Source organism: Lepisma saccharinum, chromosome 22, assembly GCF_977018435.1.
Source record: "Lepisma saccharinum chromosome 22, izLepSacc3.1, whole genome shotgun sequence".
In the NCBI taxonomy this organism is placed as follows: Eukaryota; Metazoa; Arthropoda; class Insecta; order Zygentoma; family Lepismatidae; genus Lepisma; species Lepisma saccharinum.
Window position 1 is genome coordinate 64,143,543 of NC_139250.1, and position 21,795 is coordinate 64,165,337.

The 21,795-nt window shown below is 38.8% G+C and overlaps 1 protein-coding gene across 2 annotated transcripts in view; it reads right to left on the bottom strand.

Annotated features, from left to right (window-relative positions):
- Positions 1-1,703: 1,703 nt before the first annotated feature.
- Positions 1,704-21,795, bottom strand: part of RpL38 (ribosomal protein L38) — a 38,539-nt gene continuing 18,447 nt past the window's right edge. For both annotated transcript variants that reach the window (XM_083143427.1, XM_083143428.1), the window contains exon 5: positions 1,704-1,837. In XM_083143427.1, coding sequence (XP_082999553.1) covers positions 1,812-1,837 — 26 coding nt within the window. In that variant the 3' untranslated portion in view covers positions 1,704-1,811. The remainder of the gene's footprint in view (positions 1,838-21,795) is intronic.

Consider the following 21,795-nt stretch of genomic DNA (forward strand, 5'->3'; position numbering starts at 1 on the left):
CGGTTCATATAAAGCAAGTTCATGAAGTTGGAATAATTAGTACAAAAACAAGCATATTTTAGTCCTTCAGATGTGCTTCATTGGGACTCCATGATTATTAGATGATTTTCCCTGAGCTTTTACTTTTCTTCAAATTCCCTGAGCATTCCAGGTGTGTGGGAACCCTGTACATATTGTTATATGAGAACCACAGGAATGTTCCAAAAATGTGGTTTTCAGTTTAGTTTTAAATAAACTTCAAACTCTATTTGAAGTCAGATTGACATATTTCTACTTCTAATCATTAGCAGGAAAGTGGAGCTCCAATTTACTCTTTTTAAGAGTCAGATATATTCCTAAGAATACATCATTTCCTCTCTCTCGTAAAGTTCATAATTTGGAGTTGTGTCCTTCCGCTTCTCTCCACGACAGACTTTTCATTTTTACATTCACTCTTTTACAATCAGTTGAGTATACCACAATATCATGTTTTGAGTTTTTAAGTCCACTTTATGCACAGATAGCCTAATTGGGACAGAATCTACAGTCTAAATCAGGATAAAAACCACCATGTGCCTCTACCGGGTATTGAACTTGGATCTATTTGACTACAAGGCAATGTTACCACCAGGCTGGCCTGCACCACAATATCAACCTATAAAAAAATAGGAAGCATCAGGATGTATAACACACAACAGGCTGTTGTTCTGTAACCTGTTGGTAATAAATGTTACACAGAGTGACATTTTTGTAATGTTGTTGACTGTAATACCAGTGCTGCCATTGTCTCTACTCCTGGTGCAACAATCAGCTTGTCTAATTGCAACACATTACCATAAAGTACATAGAATGATGCAAGTGCATAGCGATTTTAATTTTCTCAAGAGACACAACCAATGATATGTAGACTTATCCTCCTTAACATAATTTTATCTCTCTTCTTGCAACTGATCTCTGTAGATATTTCGTTGCATCAATTCCAGGAGCACCCCTAAATACAATATGCCTTAAGTCAGTTTACCAAAGGTAACAAAGAAAACAGTTTCTTTTGGAATGACTATACATATTGAAAAAGTTTAATTTGCAAAATGTTACACTGCAAACTTGTAACTTTGGTCCAATTATTGTCCGGGAGGTTTGGGAGCTTCCCTTGTTAGCAGTTCCAAGTCCACCCTGTGCTCCGATTGGCTAATCGGGACTTAACGTATACTTAAAAACAAAAATCAGTTTGTCTTGAGTCCACTTTATGCTCCGATAGGCTAATTGGGACTGGACTTACACTCTAAAGTGGGATCTGAACCACTGTGCAATAAGCCTCCACAGAGCACTTGTTTACATGACAAAAACATTATCACCACACCAGCAGCAGTGCAGGGAGGTGCAGCTTGATTGATTTGCTTTATATTACTTCACTTTTCTGCCACTTTTGGCTAATAGCGAAGATGGGGATGAGTGATGATACGATAAAATTGATGAATGAACACTCACAAACACTCATGCCTAGACTGGGATTCGAACCTGAGAGCTCTGGCATTGAGGGGAGGGTGGGTGCAGTTAGATGAAAGATAGTTTACCAAATAGAGTTTGTTTCAATTATACATAGAAACACTTCGGCATGCATTGAGTTTCTTCTCCTCCATCATATGGTAACCTCAAGCAGTTCTTATCTGGGTTAGAATAATCTGGTAACTATATGATAGTTAAAATACTGCACAGAAAATAAATATGATGTAGGTGCTATTTATTGTGAATATACAATTGAAATTTGTGTACAAGGAGAAAGGCATATACAGGTGTCAAGAATTTTATTCACATCCTTGCAATACAGGAGCTTACTTGATTTCCTTGACTTGCAACCCTGAAAGGAAAAAGTGAATATATTAACAAGTAAATCAATTACAATTGTGATAAATTATAACAAAAAGTACTGGACAATATAGAATTCAAAAACATTGCACCCACAAGGTTCAACACAGTGAAATAAAAAGTTTTATATATGCCAATACAGGGTGGCTACAAACAAGCAGAAATGAATTTCCCTGACTTTTCCAGGTTTTCCAGGACAAAATTTACATTTTTCCCTGACAATTACAAACTAAACTAAATCGATAGAAATAATAAACTCATACAGATCCAAGTATGGATTTGTTAAGTACCAATATTATCTTCTATGAAATTGACTTAATTTCTCTATTCTCTATGATTTGAATTCAAACTGCAAAATAGTGAATTTGGAAAATTATTACAATTCACAAGCTAAGGAAGGATTACGGAATTTTATCATATGCAGTAAGTTTAAAATAAAATACTTGATTATTTTTCAAGTTACGACTAAATGAGATAAGAGTGAAGCGTGATTGATTAAGAAATACAATTTGTAATTTATCAGTCTCCTTATACATTCTCGGTATTATATGTTGATATTTCCACTGAGGTTTGGAACCCTCTGCTTGCAAGAACCATGAGTGCGAACTCATTTTTCAATGCATAAAGCTACTTCTCTCTTCTCTGTAAAGCAAACAACTTAACTCTTGCATATAAGTGAAACAACTGAATCAAACAAAAGAAAGTGTCATATTTCCTTACATTATCAATGGGATTTCTGCTTCAGTACAGTATATCCAAGTGAAGTGCTGTGAAAATGACAACATGCAGTTATACCATTAATGCTGACGAAAAGGGTATGTAGGTATTAGAAATTTAACGCAAGGAATTTATAGAATTGCATTCTATAGGTACCTGATTTAGCTAACCACACATTCAAACAGGAACACTCTAATAATAAAAGCTTCTGAAAGTTCATATACGAGGGGCATCCTGAAAAAAGGTCCACTGGTGTCTATACGCAGCACTAGTGGGTGGAGTGCAACACACACACATGCAGGCAGGAAGAAATGGCATGTAGCTGTAATCTGGTACAGTTGCAATGCAGCCGTTTTAGGAAAGTTCTAGGTTAAATATTGCAGCTCTCATACAGTCTCCCACAGACTGCGATGTAGCCTACGTGTAGTAATCAGATTTTTGCACGCTCAGAATTTGGCACAGAGCCACCAGCAATCATGTGATGTGTGCAGACCAGATGTCGTCAATGATAGTATGGTCAGAAGATGTTGCAGGCAATTCACAAAGGCCAATCGAATGTGCACAGCCCCATACAGCTGAGTACATGCAGGTGTTCCATCACTTCATGCGAGAGATTTTGAACCACTTCCTGTACAGCCCTGGCCTTGAATGTACAGTTTCATCTCTTTGTTTAACTGAAGAGTTCTCTGGCAGGACAAGGATTTCACAGCTACACTGCGGTAGAGATAGTTCCAGTCTTTGCTGTCAGACACATATACCATGGGCATACAAAATTTAGTGCCATGCTACGACAAATGCCAGAACAACGGTGTGATTATGCCGAAAATTAGGTTAGAAATCACTGTTACTAATGCAATAAATTACAACTGATATTCTTGTTTTATTTATACCTAATTGGTAGCACATTTTCTGGCAAATATCTCAAATTATACCTTCATGGTGTTTTAAAACTACTGTTTCAAATTGTAAGTCACATGGCTTACGCCTCTTCGTGAGAGTTTGATATCTTGAAAGTTATTTTGGGAAAGTTATTTTCAATACCCCTTTTTTTAATTTTAAGGTATGGATTTTAGATAATGGAAATTTCCCCGTATATACTGAAGGGTGCATAATGACCATAAGTGGCGACACACCCAAAAAATTAAAATCAATCAATCTCAAGTGACCAATACCGATATATTATGGCACCAAAAATTGGCATTGTATTTTTTTGACTTGTTAGTGTTACGTTTTCCAAAATTCGCGTTTTTGTTTTAGAACATTTATCTGCCAAATATACTGAAACTTAATACTCCATTGTGCTTTTAAACTATTATTTTAAATTGTAGGTCACATGGTCTACGTATTTTCAAGACAGTTTTATATGTTGGAACAGATTTTTGAGGAAGTAAAAGTAAAGTGCTCCCCTGCACTTTTCCATGAAGGTGTATAGGGGTGTGGAGTTAGGGCCTCACACTTTCTTGATCACGGCTGAAGGTGGGGGTGATGTGATCAGCAGCATGCTCCTGGCTACCTTTATCCCTCAAAGTTTCCTCAAGGTACCAGCTTCATATGATGCTGGGTGGTGTCGGAGCAGTTTGAATAGGTGGAAAACATCCTGGTTCTCCCCCACAGGAGATCGACCCCGGGTCTCTCGCATAGTAGTCACATGCCCTAATGACTGAGCTCCATTATTACTAGCTCGACAAATGCCGATGGTGCACACTTAGCTTGGTAATTCAAAACATATCTCGTGCGACAAATACTGAAGATGCTGCTCCCGTGTGACGGTAGATATGCACTCTATCTCCTGTTAGAACCCTGCCACTTTTACATGATTTAATGTGGCCATCAGAATTATTCCATGTACTATAGTTTAGTCTTGAATAAAATATTGGAAAACTTGCATGTTCTATGTACACAAACATGGCCTAGAAAAGACAAGTATGTTGGATTTCATGGAATTTTTCATTGTTTTAGGACATTTCTTTTAAAAAAATCGCTAAAAATGCCAACAATTCGCATTTTATGCCAAATACGCATTATTTCGATATTTCTAATGGGTGAAAAATGTGCCCAGACATCACTGCACATTCCTAAACATAACTTCACAGCAACTACCATTTTTCACGGTTTTGGCGTTTGCGAAAAATCAATGTCCCTACTAACAGATAGGACAGAGAGTGGCGTTAATTTCATTGCAATACTAGTGTTGCAGTAAATTTGAGGTTGGGAGCATGCACTTGCAAATTTTTATAATTCACCAATGCAGATTTATGTTTCACTTTTCGTGATAGTATTCAATATATATCCCGTTTTGTTGGATTCTTCTTGATATCTAAGAATAGTGCAATGTCATTGTAAATGTATGTTAACTTGTGCGAAACCAGTAATACGTCAGGATGATGAAAGAAGACCTTCTTAAGCACTGCTACATACATTAAAGAAGGTGAAGTGAGCCAAAAGAGTAATAAATTCCAGCAGCATATTTGCAGTCTAAAGCTCTTCTTGTTTATGCATGAAATTTTTGTTGGATGTTGCAGTCAATGCAATTTCTGTTGCATGTTGTAGTGAGATATTTTGTCGGGTGGCGATATTCAACAAAAATCGTATGTATCAATGGAACCTGTTTGTTTCAATGTTCCTTCAGTTTGCCCAAGAAAATGCATTACTACGACGTACGACAACTATCGGACGGCGCCACCGGCTCTTATTGCCTCCATCTGTTGACAAGTTCCCTTACTACTCCTATACGGACAAGAAAAAAATGATAATTCAATGCATTTTCCATGTAATATTTAGAGCCTTAACCTTTACACCCCCCATGATACCATATGGTATCATCAGAGTAAGGTCCTACTGGCCCGATGATACCATATGGTATTATGGTGCTGATTACGAAATGAATTGACTTTTTGAACCTTCATACTTTTATGTTTGGGTGGAAACTCTGACACAGGTCTGGAGCAAGCTGGGGAAATTCATACTGATGACCAACCTCCCCCTCTCCCCGCAACATATCCATGCCCCTTCCTCGGTCCGGCGTTCTGAATTGCATGCTCTGATATTTTAGCTGCAAAACAAAAGTTATCCAAAGTAAATTGTTCCCATAGTGCCAGAGTTATAACAATTTTACTTCAAAGAGTTCGAATTTAAAATTAACGCCGAGAAGCCCACGCGAGAGAAATATATATCTATCTATCTCTCAATATATACGAGGGTCACTATTTATATTTTGAGCCTAAAAATGAAAAAACACGAATTTGGCATTGAAAACTGCTTTATTTTTTTCCGAAGTATTCTCCTTTATGGTCAATACACTTTTGCATTTGTTCGAACCATTTGTCAAAGAAGTTTTTCCAATCTTCTTGAGACACCTCCATAATATGTTTTTTGAACGCATCAATGGTATCTTCCGCCGACGAAAATCGTTGTCCATTCAATTTATTCTTGACATTCGGGAACAAGAAGAAGTCATTGGGTGCCAAATCACGACTGTACGGCAGATGACCCATCAATTCAATTTTTTTACTGTTCAAAAGTCGGTTGTTAGATGAGATGTGTGACAGCTGGCATTGTCTTGATGAAGAATGATCCGACGGCATTTGTTTGTTTTCCATATTTGACCGAAGACCTCTGGCAAACAAATTGTTGTGTACCATTCAGAGTTGACCGTTCTACGTTCCTCTAAAGGCACAGTTGCCACATGACCAGTTTTCCCGAAAAAACAGACGACCATTTGTTTCGATGTGCTTCGAGCGCGAACAACTTTTGTTGGATTGGGTTCATCTTGAAACACCCATACAGTCGACTGCTGTTTACGTTCCGGCTCATATGCATATGTCCATGATTCGTCACCTGTTACAATCTTATGTATGTCTTTTGAAGCACCACGATTGTATTTATTAAGCATTTGTTTGCACCAATTGACGCGAGCGTCTTTTTGAGTTTTTGTCAAATTGTGTGGGATCCAACGAGAACATACCTTTCTCACAGCTAAACGACCATGTAATATTTTATATATGCTGGTGGAACTAATGCCTATGGTTGCCTCAATCTTACAGTATGTCACATGACGATCTTGCAGTATTAGGTTTTGCACAGCATCAATGTTTTCTTGAACAACAACTGATTTTGGACGACCTTCGCGAATTTCGTCGGTGAGCGAATGGCGGCCACGATTAAATTCGTTATACCAGCGTTTCACAGTGACAAAGGATGGGGCTTCATCGCCAAATGTGGAAGTAAGTTGATCGATGCACTCTTGTCTTGATAATCCACATCGAAAATCGTAAAAAATCATCGCACGAAAATGTTCACGAGTTAATTCCATTTTATTGTTGTCGCGCAATCTCCAAGGCAACATAAACAACACAAATGAAGTTATTGACAAAACATTTGAAGTACGTTATGGTCAATAATGCCAGACGATTCCGTGCAAACGTCAAATCGTGCCTAACTTCAATCAGTGTTGCCAAGGCTCAAAATATAAATAGTGACCCTCGTATCTCTATCTATCTATCTATCTATCTATCTATCTCTCTCTCTCTCTCTCTCTCTCTCCCTCCCTCCCCCCCCTGCCATCACTGGTTCCTGGCGACGTGGTGTGCATAAAAGGGGCCGAAAAGTTGAGGCTGAAACTTACGAACAACGTTTCCTGTTCCCGTGCAGAGTTCCATAATGATATTTAAAAAAAAAAAAATAAGACGAAATTGCCTGACATTTCCTGGTTTTCCACGTCTGTCGCCACCCTGCAATAAGGTCTCATTTGTATTTTTCTTATTTATTCTTGCTTTTCTCTCTCATTTCGCTAAATGCGATGGCTGATTAGATGAAATTGATGACCCTCACAAACAAAACACATGGCAAGGCTAGGTCTTGAACCTAGAAACTTCAGAGGCAAGATTAGAAGGTGACAACTTACATAACTCTCCATTAGGCATTTCATTTTCTGTAATTTGCCAGAGTGACTACTCTAGGACTATGATAATATTCAAGTATAATTCCCGGTTTGCAAGGAGAATTTTCCAAAAAAATTCAAGGGTACAAGCATTTTTTCCCTCCATTTTAACCTTGCGTATTACCACCCCGCAACTCCCCCCCCCCCAATATAAAGGGTCTGTATGATTCCAATGTATCCAAAAAATATAATTCAATTAACACATTGGGGTCTCACGATGGGCATAGCCTGCAGTGCACTTAGTCAATGTGGACGAACGACCGGCATAGCCCATCCTGCGGTATGCATTCGCTTAGCCGATTGAACTACGGGCTCTGTTCGTACTTTGTCTCATGTGTGCCTGTTCATTCAAGCCCCTCTGTTGAAATTTCGACCGCTAGGTGACTCATATGCTATTTTTATCTCGCACCTGCAACTGTTTGTTGTTGGGTAGCAACGATTTTGATGATGCAGATGAATTTGAAGATTTGGAAGGTAGGTTATATTCGTAACAATTAATTGTTGACAATATAAACAGTGTTGCAAACTCTAGTATTTTATGAATGAAGTGAGAAGAGGTAATTTTTTTGGGTCTATTCATCTTGCATCTTGCTTGATTCTCCTACATGCACTGATGTATTTTTAGTTTTTTGATTTATTATTTTGTAGTGTATCAAATGAAAATTTATTTTATTTATTTGTTTAATTTTTACAGATGACGCAGAACCAACTGATACATCGTCTGGTCCTGTCCTGCAGCCACCTTTTCATACAAAAGCTAATTACCTGTAATTTGTAATTATTTTTTGTTATGTGCACATAAGTAGTATTAGATTCAAAAGATGTATTGATAGTTTATGTAGTTAATTATTGAAATTTCCAGATTACGAACATAAAATATCTCTATACTAACATTTGTTACAATGTTGTACTTTTTTTTCTCACAAAACATTGCTGAAAAAAATATTCACAAATGTCTGAAAATGAAAAGAAAATTTAACAAATTTTTGTTCATTGAAAAGAGGAAGCTTTGTAGATTTAAGAAATGTGTGGTAAATAAAAAAAAATGAAAAAGATTTTTTCTATGATTTTTTGAAAAACAACCAAAAACTGCAGACCAGAGGTAAAAATGCTGTATTATGAGGCCAGACCTGAATGTGTTAAACACACACACACACATTATTTATTTAATTTAAGGTGCGGAGTTTGCCTTTCACATACTCAGAAAGAAATACATCTACAAACATAAGTCACAAACGTTACGGGATATACTAATCTATGAAAAATAGTTAATTGTACAAGAATTTCAAACTCAACTTTAAGTCAACAACATATCTTGCTATAATCGTCTGTCACATAGATGGTTCTGCAAAGGACACTAAGAAAGTAAACAGATTGAGAGAGAAAAGTTAAGCTGTGAGAAACTTGCCTCAGGGCATTTATAAGTACATGTATGTATAAATTCAACTGGATTTGGACGAATAAAAGTTCAAGCAGAATTCACGCATAATTTCCAAAGCCAGTAATTCAAGCAGAATTCCCAGAATTCAAGGAACTCCCGGTGAGTAGCCACCCTGTTTGCATGAGCGAGTGTTGTACACCTGTCACCCAACTCTTTATCTATATTTAAGGTATGAAATATGTCGTGAATTATAGTGATCATTCGTGCAAAATTTTCTTTCTTCTAAGATCTGCTGCTCTTTCAAAATTACATAATATAAAGTTTTAACCACAGTCACATGCTTGGTGTACAGCTGTCTCCACGTGCCCAAATACGTAACAACCGAAGCAGTGACATGCAGACTTTTGGTCACTTATAATTAGCTAGCTAGGCAGTCTCCCCTTCCTCGCTAACCCACTTCCATGCAACTTCGGAATCTGCAGTGTGTTCTGTCTTTTGATGCATTGGTATTTTTCTTATGTATTTTGATGCATGGGGGACAACTGTACACAAAGGAGACAACTGACTTTAGTATTGTAATATGTGGCTTAAAAGTGCAGCAGAAATGTGTTCAGAACAAAGACAAAGAAAGAATGTTCAGCTACACGAAAGCAGTCATGTGCAGTGTAGTTCCCAGTGTTGCAATCTCGCAAAAAAATACTGATAGGTGATGCCTCACGGGTTAACATGCTTATCCACCGGGCCAGCACAAATAAATAAAGCACTGCCATAACATTTACATACAGCAACAGCTGACACCCAACACCTAAATTATTGTATGCAGTAACCAGTTGACTGCAATGGGTTCTGCATCAGGAAAGTGAAACTGCATACACAAAAATTGGCTTCATACACATACACACACACACAAAGGAGGGTGTACTAAATATGCAACTAAAATAGAACTTTTCAGTTATGCCATACAATCACTATTCCTGAACACATCAGGTAATGCAAATGATCATTACTGAATGCAAACTAAAGATTAGTATTGCAATAACTGCAAATCTTTGAATAATGACCTAATGAAAAAATTATCCTGTCTCATCTCCCTCAAAATTAGTATTCTGGAAAAAAAAATCTAATCAACTTGCTTCATTGATTAATTCCTAAAGCTTCCTGGATGGAATAATATGACGGTAGGTGTCATAAGCGTTCCTCACAAGTTGATATATGTGGTTTAACCTGGTTGATAACATAGAAGTCTATTGGGTACTGTAATTGCCCATAGATGGCAGTAGGATACAGATCAGCCGACAGAGCTGATATTTGATTCAAAGGACTCTCAATAGATGTCCTCAGTGCACCCTGAATTTAAATTTGTCAAATTAATGTTTTGTTTATTAATTTAATTATGATTGAGATCTTAATACAAAGAGTGATATTGTTTACTAATAACATATCACCAAGTTGAAATGCAGACTTATTTTGTAGTGATTATTACGAACTTTCATAAAGAAGAAAGATCCATGAAGCCGGAATAAAGGTACCGTTCAACAGGAACTGATTCCAAAGAACGGATCGTGGAATCCGTTGGCCTAGTAAAAAACGAAGGGGCTTGGACGAATGGAATCGGATGCAAGAACTGGTGATAGGAGGAACGGATCATGGACTCGGTCCTGGAGGAGACATGTGGATGGTGGTTGAAACGCAACGGGCGGAAAAGGAATCATTGGAAATCGCGCTGAATGAAAACTTTAAGTGAATCCATATGGTTGGACATGTTCCCAAAAGGTTGCAATTTACGAATCTCAACAAGTTTCGAAATAAAAGTTAGTGTGGAAAAGGATATTATAAGTTGAATTCTGTGGTGACATATCCGGCCGGAGGACTGGTGACGTGTAAGTACACATCTCTTTGAATACCTGCGCAGTGATCAGGTGAGTGTACCAGGAACACGAAATATTCAATTATTTATCTACTATATTCATATGCTAGCATTCGTGTGTTCGATAATGGCCATTATGCGCGAGTTGTGCTTCCGTTAGACTGGGCGGGAAAATTGGCGCGTCGCGTAGCCATCTTGGTAAAAATGTTGTAAAGGAACTCGAATGATGGCTAAAGGGTACTGAATGTGTAAATTTGAATCTGATTCATCTTTGAATTAACGTAGGCAACATATTCCATCATGTATGGATCATAGTCATTAGGTTATACATTTCCTTACTTAAAAAATCATTGGTGGAGAAAAGAGTAACAATTTTCGTATTTACCAGTATCTGTATGCAGTGCAACTAGCTTGCTGAGAAAGGCCTTTTATGTTCTAGTAGAATGTTAAACGAGGACTGTATTATGCTCCGTTAAATCTAAAAATATACATGTGCAAGCATATATCTTTAAGTGCAAATTTTTGAGAAAAGGTACAAATTCATAAAATACTGAATTGTATTATAATTCCTTATATTGTAAATTTACTTATTTTCGTGTTGCCTGCATAAAGGAAAAACAGTATTGCATATAATCTTGAGTATGGATTTGTCATTATTATTCGTTGTAACATATCACTCCATGTCTGATAGTTGCGGAATCGCAGGCACGCAATTGTAGTACGTGGCCTACTTCAAAGATAAACAGGGTCAGTTATTAAGTTGTAATTGACATTGCTATAAATGCTTGTTGTAAAATAAACATCTATTATCGACTCGTGATTTTGCGATTTAAACCTTATGATTTTCTTAGAGTGTAAATTGTGTACATATTTCTGTGTTTAATGCTGATGTTCCTTTTCAGTGGGGGAGTGTACGTTTCGCTCTGGTCAATAAGGGTTATTTCTATGCTTGGGGGAAAGGTTTAGTGGGAAAGGATAGCTGAAACATTAGGTTAGGGCATATTCAGGTTGTATGATGGCAGCCTGGGGGCGTTGGGGGAAGGTGGTATAGAAAGGGGGGGGGGCGATTCTGTTGAGGAGTAGATGTATATGAGGGAATTGACTGTTTGAAAAGGATGGGCATTGTTAACTTCGTTTCACTGTAGTCCAATTGACATCGCTACTAGTGCTACCGATTGCAGTTCTAGGGTTTTCTGTAAAATTTTGGTCCTATTGCAACAGATATCGAGAATCTGATTTTTAGTTCCTCGATGTCAGTTTCATAAAATTTGAATCTTATTTGAGTTTCAAAATTCCAGGGGCATTTCTTAAGATCTCGAAACCCAATTTGAACTTGCGCTTCATAAGATTACGAGGACTCAATGGCAGGGTGACTGCAGTGGTCGGATTTGCTCGCGCGTTAAACAAATTAATTTTGTTTCTAATTCTAATTAATTTCCTTCAAAAAAAAAAAAAATGGGTACGGAAAATGAGCCAGTGACTTTGGACACCTTACTTTCCTTCATTAAGGAAAGCACTCAGGCATCCAAAGAGAGCACGGAGTTGCTCAAGCAGGAACTTAAGGAAAGCACTCAGGCGTCCAAAGAGAGCACGGAGTTGCTCAAGCAGGAACTTAAGGAAAGCACTCAGGCGTCCAAAGAGAGCACGGAGTTGCTCAAGCAGGAACTTAAGGAAAGTAGTCAGAATCTAAAGTCTGAATTAACTGAGCATTCCAGTAGGTTGGTAGGTGACCTTAGGGCTGACCTCAATGATACAAACAAATGTATCTTAAATATGCAGCAAAACCTGGTTAGGAATTGCGAGGGCCTCAAAGAACTTACGCTTACGTTATCACAATATAGGATTGAATGCATAAGCAGGGCAGAGGGGCTTGATAAGAAATGTGAGGATCTGGCTAGTAGGTTGGATGTGGAAGTACAGGGTGTGCAAAAGTCCTTGGGCCAGATGGAAATTCATAATGAAAATCGTTTCAAATCCTTGGAAGGGCAAATAGTAGATAGGGTGTTGGATAAGTTGGGAGGTAAGGATATAGAGAAGAGGCAAATTCCGAAAGGTCTTCAATTAGCAAAATCGGTTAGTGATAGTGAGGTGGGAGTAGTAAAGAAGGAAGTTTCTTCGCCTTCTCAGCAGTTGAAACATATTTCTTCTCAGGATCAAGCTCATGAAGCTCTGATTGTTAACACTGTGCCTGCAGAAGTTATGGTGACACTGAGGTCCCTTGAGGACTCGATGGGTAGAGTTAGCAAGGTTTTGGATAGCTGGGGTCGAGAAGGTACATGTAAAGTAGACCGTCTGCAAGTTAATCGAGGTAAACCAGTTAAGAGTAAAGATGTTGGTCACTTGGTCTCTGGGGACACTAGGGTGGGTCGTAAGGATAAGGCTACCTCTACGGATAATTCTGACGCTGCAGATAGTCGGACAATCATAGAATCAAAACAGTTTGTTTGCAACTGTGTTTCTAGTGCAGAGTCTTCTACGGAAACTGAAAGACCTGGGAAGGGACTGACTGCGTTGAAAGGGAAAAGTTATTTAAAGACCAGACATAGAAGGGTTAAACCGTGTAGGTCTTTAGAAAGGGTTGAAGCTCTGACGGGTGCTGGTCTGGGAAACGGGGAACAATCTGATCTTAAGGGGAATCAGGGCTTGGCTCATACGAAGTTGTTCAGTATAAAACCTCAAGATTTGTTGAAGTTCCCAAAGTTTAATGGTCTGATTACAAATGTAACACCCACTGAATTCCTCGAAAAAGTGGAGGAACTTCTAGAGTTGTATGGTATCGATCAGGTTCAATACATTAAATATGTGCCAAAACTCTTGACGGAGAGTGCGAAGATCTGGTTTTCCGAAAGAAAGGCTCGGTTGGTCTCATATGATTTGTTCAAATCAGAATTCATCAATCATTATGAAAGCTCAAGGTGGCGTAGCACCTGCCTGGCAAAAGTATTAAATTCACCTTATCAAAAAACCTCTGAGGAAAGCGTGTTACAGTTCTTCTCTAAGAACTTTAAGTTGCTTCGCACCATCCAACCCAAAGCAGAAGAATCGCATATTGTAGCTCAGCTGGGTATTCTCTTACCATACAAATTAAGAGAACATTTGGTGATGCAGGACATTTCGTCTTTCGCTGAGGCAACTCACGCAATAGAAAATTTTGAGTCGCTGAAAGAGGCAGTTGTCAAGCGAGACCTAGCTTCTCCTCTGAGGGGCAAGAGTTTCAAGGCAGGGATTAACAAAGTTATGGTTGCTTCGCAGGATTCAGAAATCCAGGACAAGTCGTGCATTCCCACATTGACAACTCCCTCTATGAATGCTGGGAAGGGCACTCGTTCGAGTCCTAAGTCCAAACGGCGATGGCATAATAACAGAGATTTTGTAGAGGATTCTTCGTCGGGAAACGGAGATCGACTCGCATCGAAGGAGGTGATGTGAGCTCGCTTGGGAATAATCCTCCTGGTAAAGGGATCGCCTCAGTAGTACAGCAAGGTCAAAGGGATGTAGCTAAGATGTCAAATACTTGTGAACCATTATTGGAAGGAAAACAGTTGATCGGCGATAGCATGTTGCTTAGGCTTGCTCAGAAGTTTTGTAACGGTCAACTCAATGTTGATGAGCAAGGTAATCGGGGTATAGGACTGTCGGTGAGTGGGCAAACCACAGAGCAGCTGAACAGTAGATTAAGATCGTGTTCAAAGTTGACCGATTCGGTAATTCTCATGATTGGCACAAATGACATCCTTAACTTCCAATCTGAAGAAGTTGTTAAGCGCAACATGTTAGAAACGTTGGAGCTGTTATCGCACAGAACAAAAGAAATTAATTGGTTGACCCTACCTCCCTTAGCACGCATTATGCGTAATGAAAATTCATATGTTTGGAGGAAATGGAAAGGGATCAATGAGTTTATAGTTTCACTTCACAATGATAGAAATGTCAAGGTGCATGACATCTCTTCGCTGTTCTTCAGCAGTCAGGGCGATATACGAGTAAATTTGTTTGAAGAGTTCATAGGTAATCCTTCACGAGGAAAAATGGATCGTGTGCACTGGAATAGGGAAGGTATGGTGTGTGTGCTTAATTTTCTTAGGGGTAAAGGAGTCTTAGGAAAATCGCAGCCAAGGGCTACTCAACCAAATTCGCAGATTGTGGTTGAGGCCGAGGTTCATGCGGTTGATGAACCGTTCATGCAACGACCTAATTCGGAAAACCGAAGGGAAGCTCTGACCAACGGGCGGGGGGTGAGAGTAAGGTAGAACATCCTGCCATTATGTATGTAAATATTAATGATATCGGGGAAGGAACTGATTTTGATGATTCGAAGAATTTATTTGTACCTGTAAATATTGAGTCTAAACGGTGCGCTTCTGCTTTGATTCAAATTGCTATTTTAGGTAAACCATTTGTTGCCCTCTGCGACAGTGGCGCCGAGGCGAGCCTATTGGGAATGAGCGTCTGGAAATCCATCTCATCATTAATCTCTAGGCCAAGGTTGGAACCTGCTTCCGGCATAAAATTGATTGATTATTCCGGCTCAAAAGCAAAATCAGTAGAGGGAATTGCGAAGGTAATGATCAATTTGGGGGGCTATGATTACTATGTGCGTTTTGTCGTAGTGAAAAATTTAAATATTCCTGTGTTATTAGGATTAGATGTCATATATGGGATTCATGGGGAACTCAATTTTGACGAGGAGGCCTTTTTCTATAGAACACCCAATGGTAGGGCTCTTTTAAAGTTTACTCCTCTTAAAGAAGTCGACACTCTGGAGTCGGAGGTGCCAATATCCAACGTATCTTTGAATTCACCCGGATTAGAGAATCAACCCTTAGATTGGATAGACAAATTAAAAGGTTTTCTAAATCTAGATGGGGATTTAAATTCAAGGTTTTTGGGGATGCTAACCTCGTTTGAACAGACCTTTTCGGATAAGCCAGGGTTGTGTAAAGAATATGTCCATCGCATGGAACTTGACACAAAGGTCCCGATCGTTGCAAAGAACTACCCTATTCCCTATGCATACAGAGACAAGGTGAGGGAACAATTAAATCGAATGCTGGAATGGGGGGTGATAGAACTATCAGACTCAGAATACCGTTCGCCGTTGTTAGTTGTCCCGAAATCTAATGGGGAAATTCGCCTGTGCGTAGATCTAAAGAAAGTCAACCAGCATGTTAAACCGATGCAACTGACTCCAATGAAAATTGATGATCTATTGACTTCTTTTTTAGACTGTAAATTTTTTACTTCACTTGATTTGGGAAATGCCTATTGGCAGGTACCTTTGCATGAGGACAGTCGCAGGTACACTGCTTTTGCATTCGAGGGTATTTTGTATCAATTCAGGCGGGTGGTGTTTGGCTCGGTGAACGGCACAGCGGTATTTGTTGACGTGATGAACAGAGTGCTCGGTTCGTTCTTGGATTTTGTGGTTGTATATGTGGATGATATAATAATCAAGTCTAGGGACTTCGAGTCGCATCTAAAGCACGTAGCTTTGGTGTTGGAAAGGCTAAGCTGTGCAGGTTTCACATTGAAGTTGGAAAAATGCAAATTCGCGGTTAAAGAGTTTAAATTTCTGGGACATATCGTCTCCACGCAGGGTATCACCAAGGATCCAGCTTACGTGGACTCAATAGTCAACTTACGTAAACCAGAAAATTTGAAACAACTACAAAAAATTCTAGGCAGTTTCAATTGGTTGGCTAAATATATACACAATTATGCCATCATTGCGAATCCTTTATATGAATTGTTGAAATTGAAGACAAAATGGCGTTGGTCCATGGAAGCTGATGAGGCGTTTAAGCGACTTAAATCCCTGGTAGTCCAAGAGGTGACAGTGAATTTTCCGAATTTTGAAGCAACGTTTTATATTCAAACGGATGCATCTCTTGTGGGAATAGGGGGTTATTGTTTTCAAATCGTAGAGGGAAACATGAGACCTTTAGGATTTGTTAGTAGACTGCTCAGATCATATGAAAAGTCTTACACCTCGACTGAAATTGAAGTTTTAGCCATCCTGTTTACCATAGGGAAATTTTCCACCTTTCTCAAAGGTAGACGGTTTGTAGTCGTGTCAGACCACAAATCCCTTACGTGGCTCGAGTCGGCCCATTCTTGGAATGCTCGACTTACTAGATGGTTCATCCAAATGCAACAATATTCTTTTGTGGTACAGTATTGTAAAGGAGCTGACAATGTTTTGGCTGATACACTGAGCAGGAATTTTCCCGATGTAATGGATGAACAATTTTTAGTTAATATTTCAGCTGTCTCACCCTTGGTTAAGGAAATTGTCACTAGGGAAGAATTGATCTTGTTTCAGAGTCAGGATACTAATTTGAAACAAATCATAGATCATTTAAGGGGCACGATGGTGAATGTCAATCCTCGATCTAGAACTTGGAACCAAACGTATAGTTTGTATAACGATGTATTGTATATTAAAGATTTCCATACAGATTCTCGCTGTAGGATCTGTATTCCTGACAAGTTAATTGAAAAAGTGTTGAGCGCATGTCATGATGATTTGGGGCATTTCGGTGTCGCGAAAACCCTATCACAAGTTTACCAAGTATTTTATTGGAAAGGGATGCAGACGGATGTAAAGTCTTACGTAAAAAATTGCGAGCTCTGTCAGCGCACCAAACCAAATAAACATCCGGCAAAATTCGTCGCAAAATCTCACGTCATGAACAAACCTGGGCAATTACTGTTCATTGACCTGCAAGGTCCGTTCACGTTGGGTCCGAAGCGGGAAAGGTTCCTATTTACGGTTTTAGATGCTGCATCCAGGTATATGGTTGCCTATCCCATTGTTAATAGTAATGCCAAGACGATAGTAAATAAGTTGACTCAGATTTATTTTGTGCACTTAGGTGTCCCGAAACAGATAGTTTCTGATAACGGACCGCAATTCAAGTCAAAAATTTTTGAAGAGGCTATGAAAACATGGGGTATTCAACTGGTGTATACTCCGGTATACCATCCTAGCTCAAACCTGGTCGAGCGCTATCACTCAGAGTTAAATCGATTGATGAGGGTGCTGTGTTGTTCTAATCATAACAAATGGCCGGAACACATAGCACAGGCGTTATACCTCTTAAACGGTTCCATTGCGACTCAGACGGGATACTCTCCTTTGGAGCTTAGGTTAAATATGTCAAGAAGACTGACGGATATTCCGCTTAGGGACGGGGAAAATAACGTCACGTGGGATGGCAAGCTGGTGATGTCAAATCTCAACAGTTTTAGTAAAAGGCAAGAAAGATTAAAAAGGCTCAATGCCGAAAAGATGGCTAATCCTGCCGTCGAAGTGGGTAATTTGGTCTTCATTAAAAACCAAAACCCAGGTGGTCTCAAAGATAAAATAATAAAAAAGTACTGTCAACTGTTTGTAGGACCTTATTTGTGCGTTGAGAACAACGGGAATTCGACGTTGTCGTTAGTTGATTGTTTATCAGGAGAAAGATTAAATAATCAGTCAATCGAAAACTGCAAATTGTGGTTATGTTCCCGCGACAAATGGTTGTTTTGGGTCAAAAGGGTGCAGGAGTTGAACTTGGACGGGGTGAACGAGTTGTTGCCGATACTTATCAGTTCCTGTGACCAACCAAATGCCAGGGCAGGGGTTAAGGATGTTCACGAAAGTCTTTGAAATTTGGCAGGATAAATCTTTTGTAGGTCAAGTGATATCATACCTGCGGCGGGTATGATAGCCAAGTTGGTGTGGTTTCGCGGCGGACTGCAGTTTTGGGATTTAATTCTGTTGTTTTTCCTCAGCCTTACAAATTTGGTTAGTTGGGTCATGTTGGCTCCTAGTTTGCCTCTGTTCAGACTTGCTGTACTGACTTGATCAGGGAAGTGATTTAATGAGCCAAACATCAGGGATTCTGTGGTCGTAAAGTCCAAGTAGAATCTTGCTTGCGGCGGGCTTTGGAGCCAAGTGGGCAAGGTTTTGCGGCGGGACAGCGCGCAGCTGGGGTGGTCATTGACTCATTTATTACATGATTTTACATGCAACCATGTATTGACCGGAGCGACATGGACATTCACTTTCTGAGGAAATCATTCAGTAATCACGCTGTAAATACCAATACATTGTTAATAGTGTAAATAATTCTTTGGGACTTATGTGTATCTAAAGGGTATATGTCTTATGCTATATTTATGTATGTTGGAGTGTAACGTTTAGTTGTAAATTGTTTAGAAGATGGAATTGTTTGTACGGGGTTCGGCCTTTAGTTGGGCGCCAGTTATGACGGTAGGTGTCATAAGCGTTCCTCACAAGTTGATATATGTGGTTTAACCTGGTTGATAACATAGAAGTCTATTGGGTACTGTAATTGCCCATAGATGGCAGTAGGATACAGATCAGCCGACAGAGCTGATATTTGATTCAAAGGACTCTCAATAGATGTCCTCAGTGCACCCTGAATTTAAATTTGTCAAATTAATGTTTTGTTTATTAATTTAATTATGATTGAGATCTTAATACAAAGAGTGATATTGTTTACTAATAACATATCACCAAGTTGAAATGCAGACTTATTTTGTAGTGATTATTACGAACTTTCATAAAGAAGAAAGATCCATGAAGCCGGAATAAAGGTACCGTTCAACAGGAACTGATTCCAAAGAACGGATCGTGGAATCCGTTGGCCTAGTAAAAAACGAAGGGGCTTGGACGAATGGAATCGGATGCAAGAACTGGTGATAGGAGGAACGGATCATGGACTCGGTCCTGGAGGAGACATGTGGATGGTGGTTGAAACGCAACGGGCGGAAAAGGAATCATTGGAAATCGCGCTGAATGAAAACTTTAAGTGAATCCATATGGTTGGACATGTTCCCAAAAGGTTGCAATTTACGAATCTCAACAAGTTTCGAAATAAAAGTTAGTGTGGAAAAGGATATTATAAGTTGAATTCTGTGGTGACATATCCGGCCGGAGGACTGGTGACGTGTAAGTACACATCTCTTTGAATACCTGCGCAGTGATCAGGTGAGTGTACCAGGAACACGAAATATTCAATTATTTATCTACTATATTCATATGCTAGCATTCGTGTGTTCGATAATGGCCATTATGCGCGAGTTGTGCTTCCGTTAGACTGGGCGGGAAAATTGGCGCGTCGCGTAGCCATCTTGGTAAAAATGTTGTAAAGGAACTCGAATGATGGCTAAAGGGTACTGAATGTGTAAATTTGAATCTGATTCATCTTTGAATTAACGTAGGCAACATATTCCATCATGTATGGATCATAGTCATTAGGTTATACATTTCCTTACTTAAAAAATCATTGGTGGAGAAAAGAGTAACAATTTTCGTATTTACCAGTATCTGTATGCAGTGCAACTAGCTTGCTGAGAAAGGCCTTTTATGTTCTAGTAGAATGTTAAACGAGGACTGTATTATGCTCCGTTAAATCTAAAAATATACATGTGCAAGCATATATCTTTAAGTGCAAATTTTTGAGAAAAGGTACAAATTCATAAAATACTGAATTGTATTATAATTCCTTATATTGTAAATTTACTTATTTTCGTGTTGCCTGCATAAAGGAAAAACAGTATTGCATATAATCTTGAGTATGGATTTGTCATTATTATTCGTTGTAACATATCACTCCATGTCTGATAGTTGCGGAATCGCAGGCACGCAATTGTAGTACGTGGCCTACTTCAAAGATAAACAGGGTCAGTTATTAAGTTGTAATTGACATTGCTATAAATGCTTGTTGTAAAATAAACATCTATTATCGACTCGTGATTTTGCGATTTAAACCTTATGATTTTCTTAGAGTGTAAATTGTGTACATATTTCTGTGTTTAATGCTGATGTTCCTTTTCAGTGGGGGAGTGTACGTTTCGCTCTGGTCAATAAGGGTTATTTCTATGCTTGGGGGAAAGGTTTAGTGGGAAAGGATAGCTGAAACATTAGGTTAGGGCATATTCAGGTTGTATGATGGCAGCCTGGGGGCGTTGGGGGAAGGTGGTATAGAAAGGGGGGGGGGCGATTCTGTTGAGGAGTAGATGTATATGAGGGAATTGACTGTTTGAAAAGGATGGGCATTGTTAACTTCGTTTCACTGTAGTCCAATTGACATCGCTACTAGTGCTACCGATTGCAGTTCTAGGGTTTTCTGTAAAATTTTGGTCCTATTGCAACAGATATCGAGAATCTGATTTTTAGTTCCTCGATGTCAGTTTCATAAAATTTGAATCTTATTTGAGTTTCAAAATTCCAGGGGCATTTCTTAAGATCTCGAAACCCAATTTGAACTTGCGCTTCATAATAAGTTGACAACCCAAAATAGATAAAATGTCCCCATGGATAAGGATTCAAGATGCAAAGACCTCTGTGTAAATAATAGTTCTTATCAATGCAATTTAAGATTTGAGACTTTTTCTATAGAATTTCTCTCACTTTTCAAGACTGGTATGCATATTTGAATGTGCAAACAATAGTTGAGTTGGTGTTTTAAGTCCACTTTATGCACAGTAAGGCTAATCGGGACTGGACCTACAGTTTAAAGTGGGATCCAAACCACTGTGCCTCCACCGGGTATCAAACCTATGACCCCTTGTGCAAACAATAGTGTATGTATCTCTCTGGTACACAATACAGAAATGACACATTGTTATTCATATTAATTTTGCATAAATTGTGCATGTAAAAACTGTCACATGACCTAAATATTAATGGAAATATAAATTCAATTTTATTCTTCCTCCTCCTCTTCATTTCTCTAACTGTGCTTAAGGGAAATGGGTCTAAAATTTGACTTCCTGAAAGATTATGATTCCCCTTAAAAGTGCCTTGTCGTAGAGATTACATCTCTAAAAGCCAGCCGCTAGGTTAAAAAAGTTTACGTACCCAGAAACAGTGAAATTACAGAATTCAGCAAGTCTGTTGTAGATTAGTAAGAATTGTCAATTGTACCAGATAAGCAGTTATCAGGCCATAAACACCACCTACAAACTGACTTCCCAATGCTACTAAAATAAATTTATTTTATAAAAGAGGAGGATGTTCAATGCTTATAA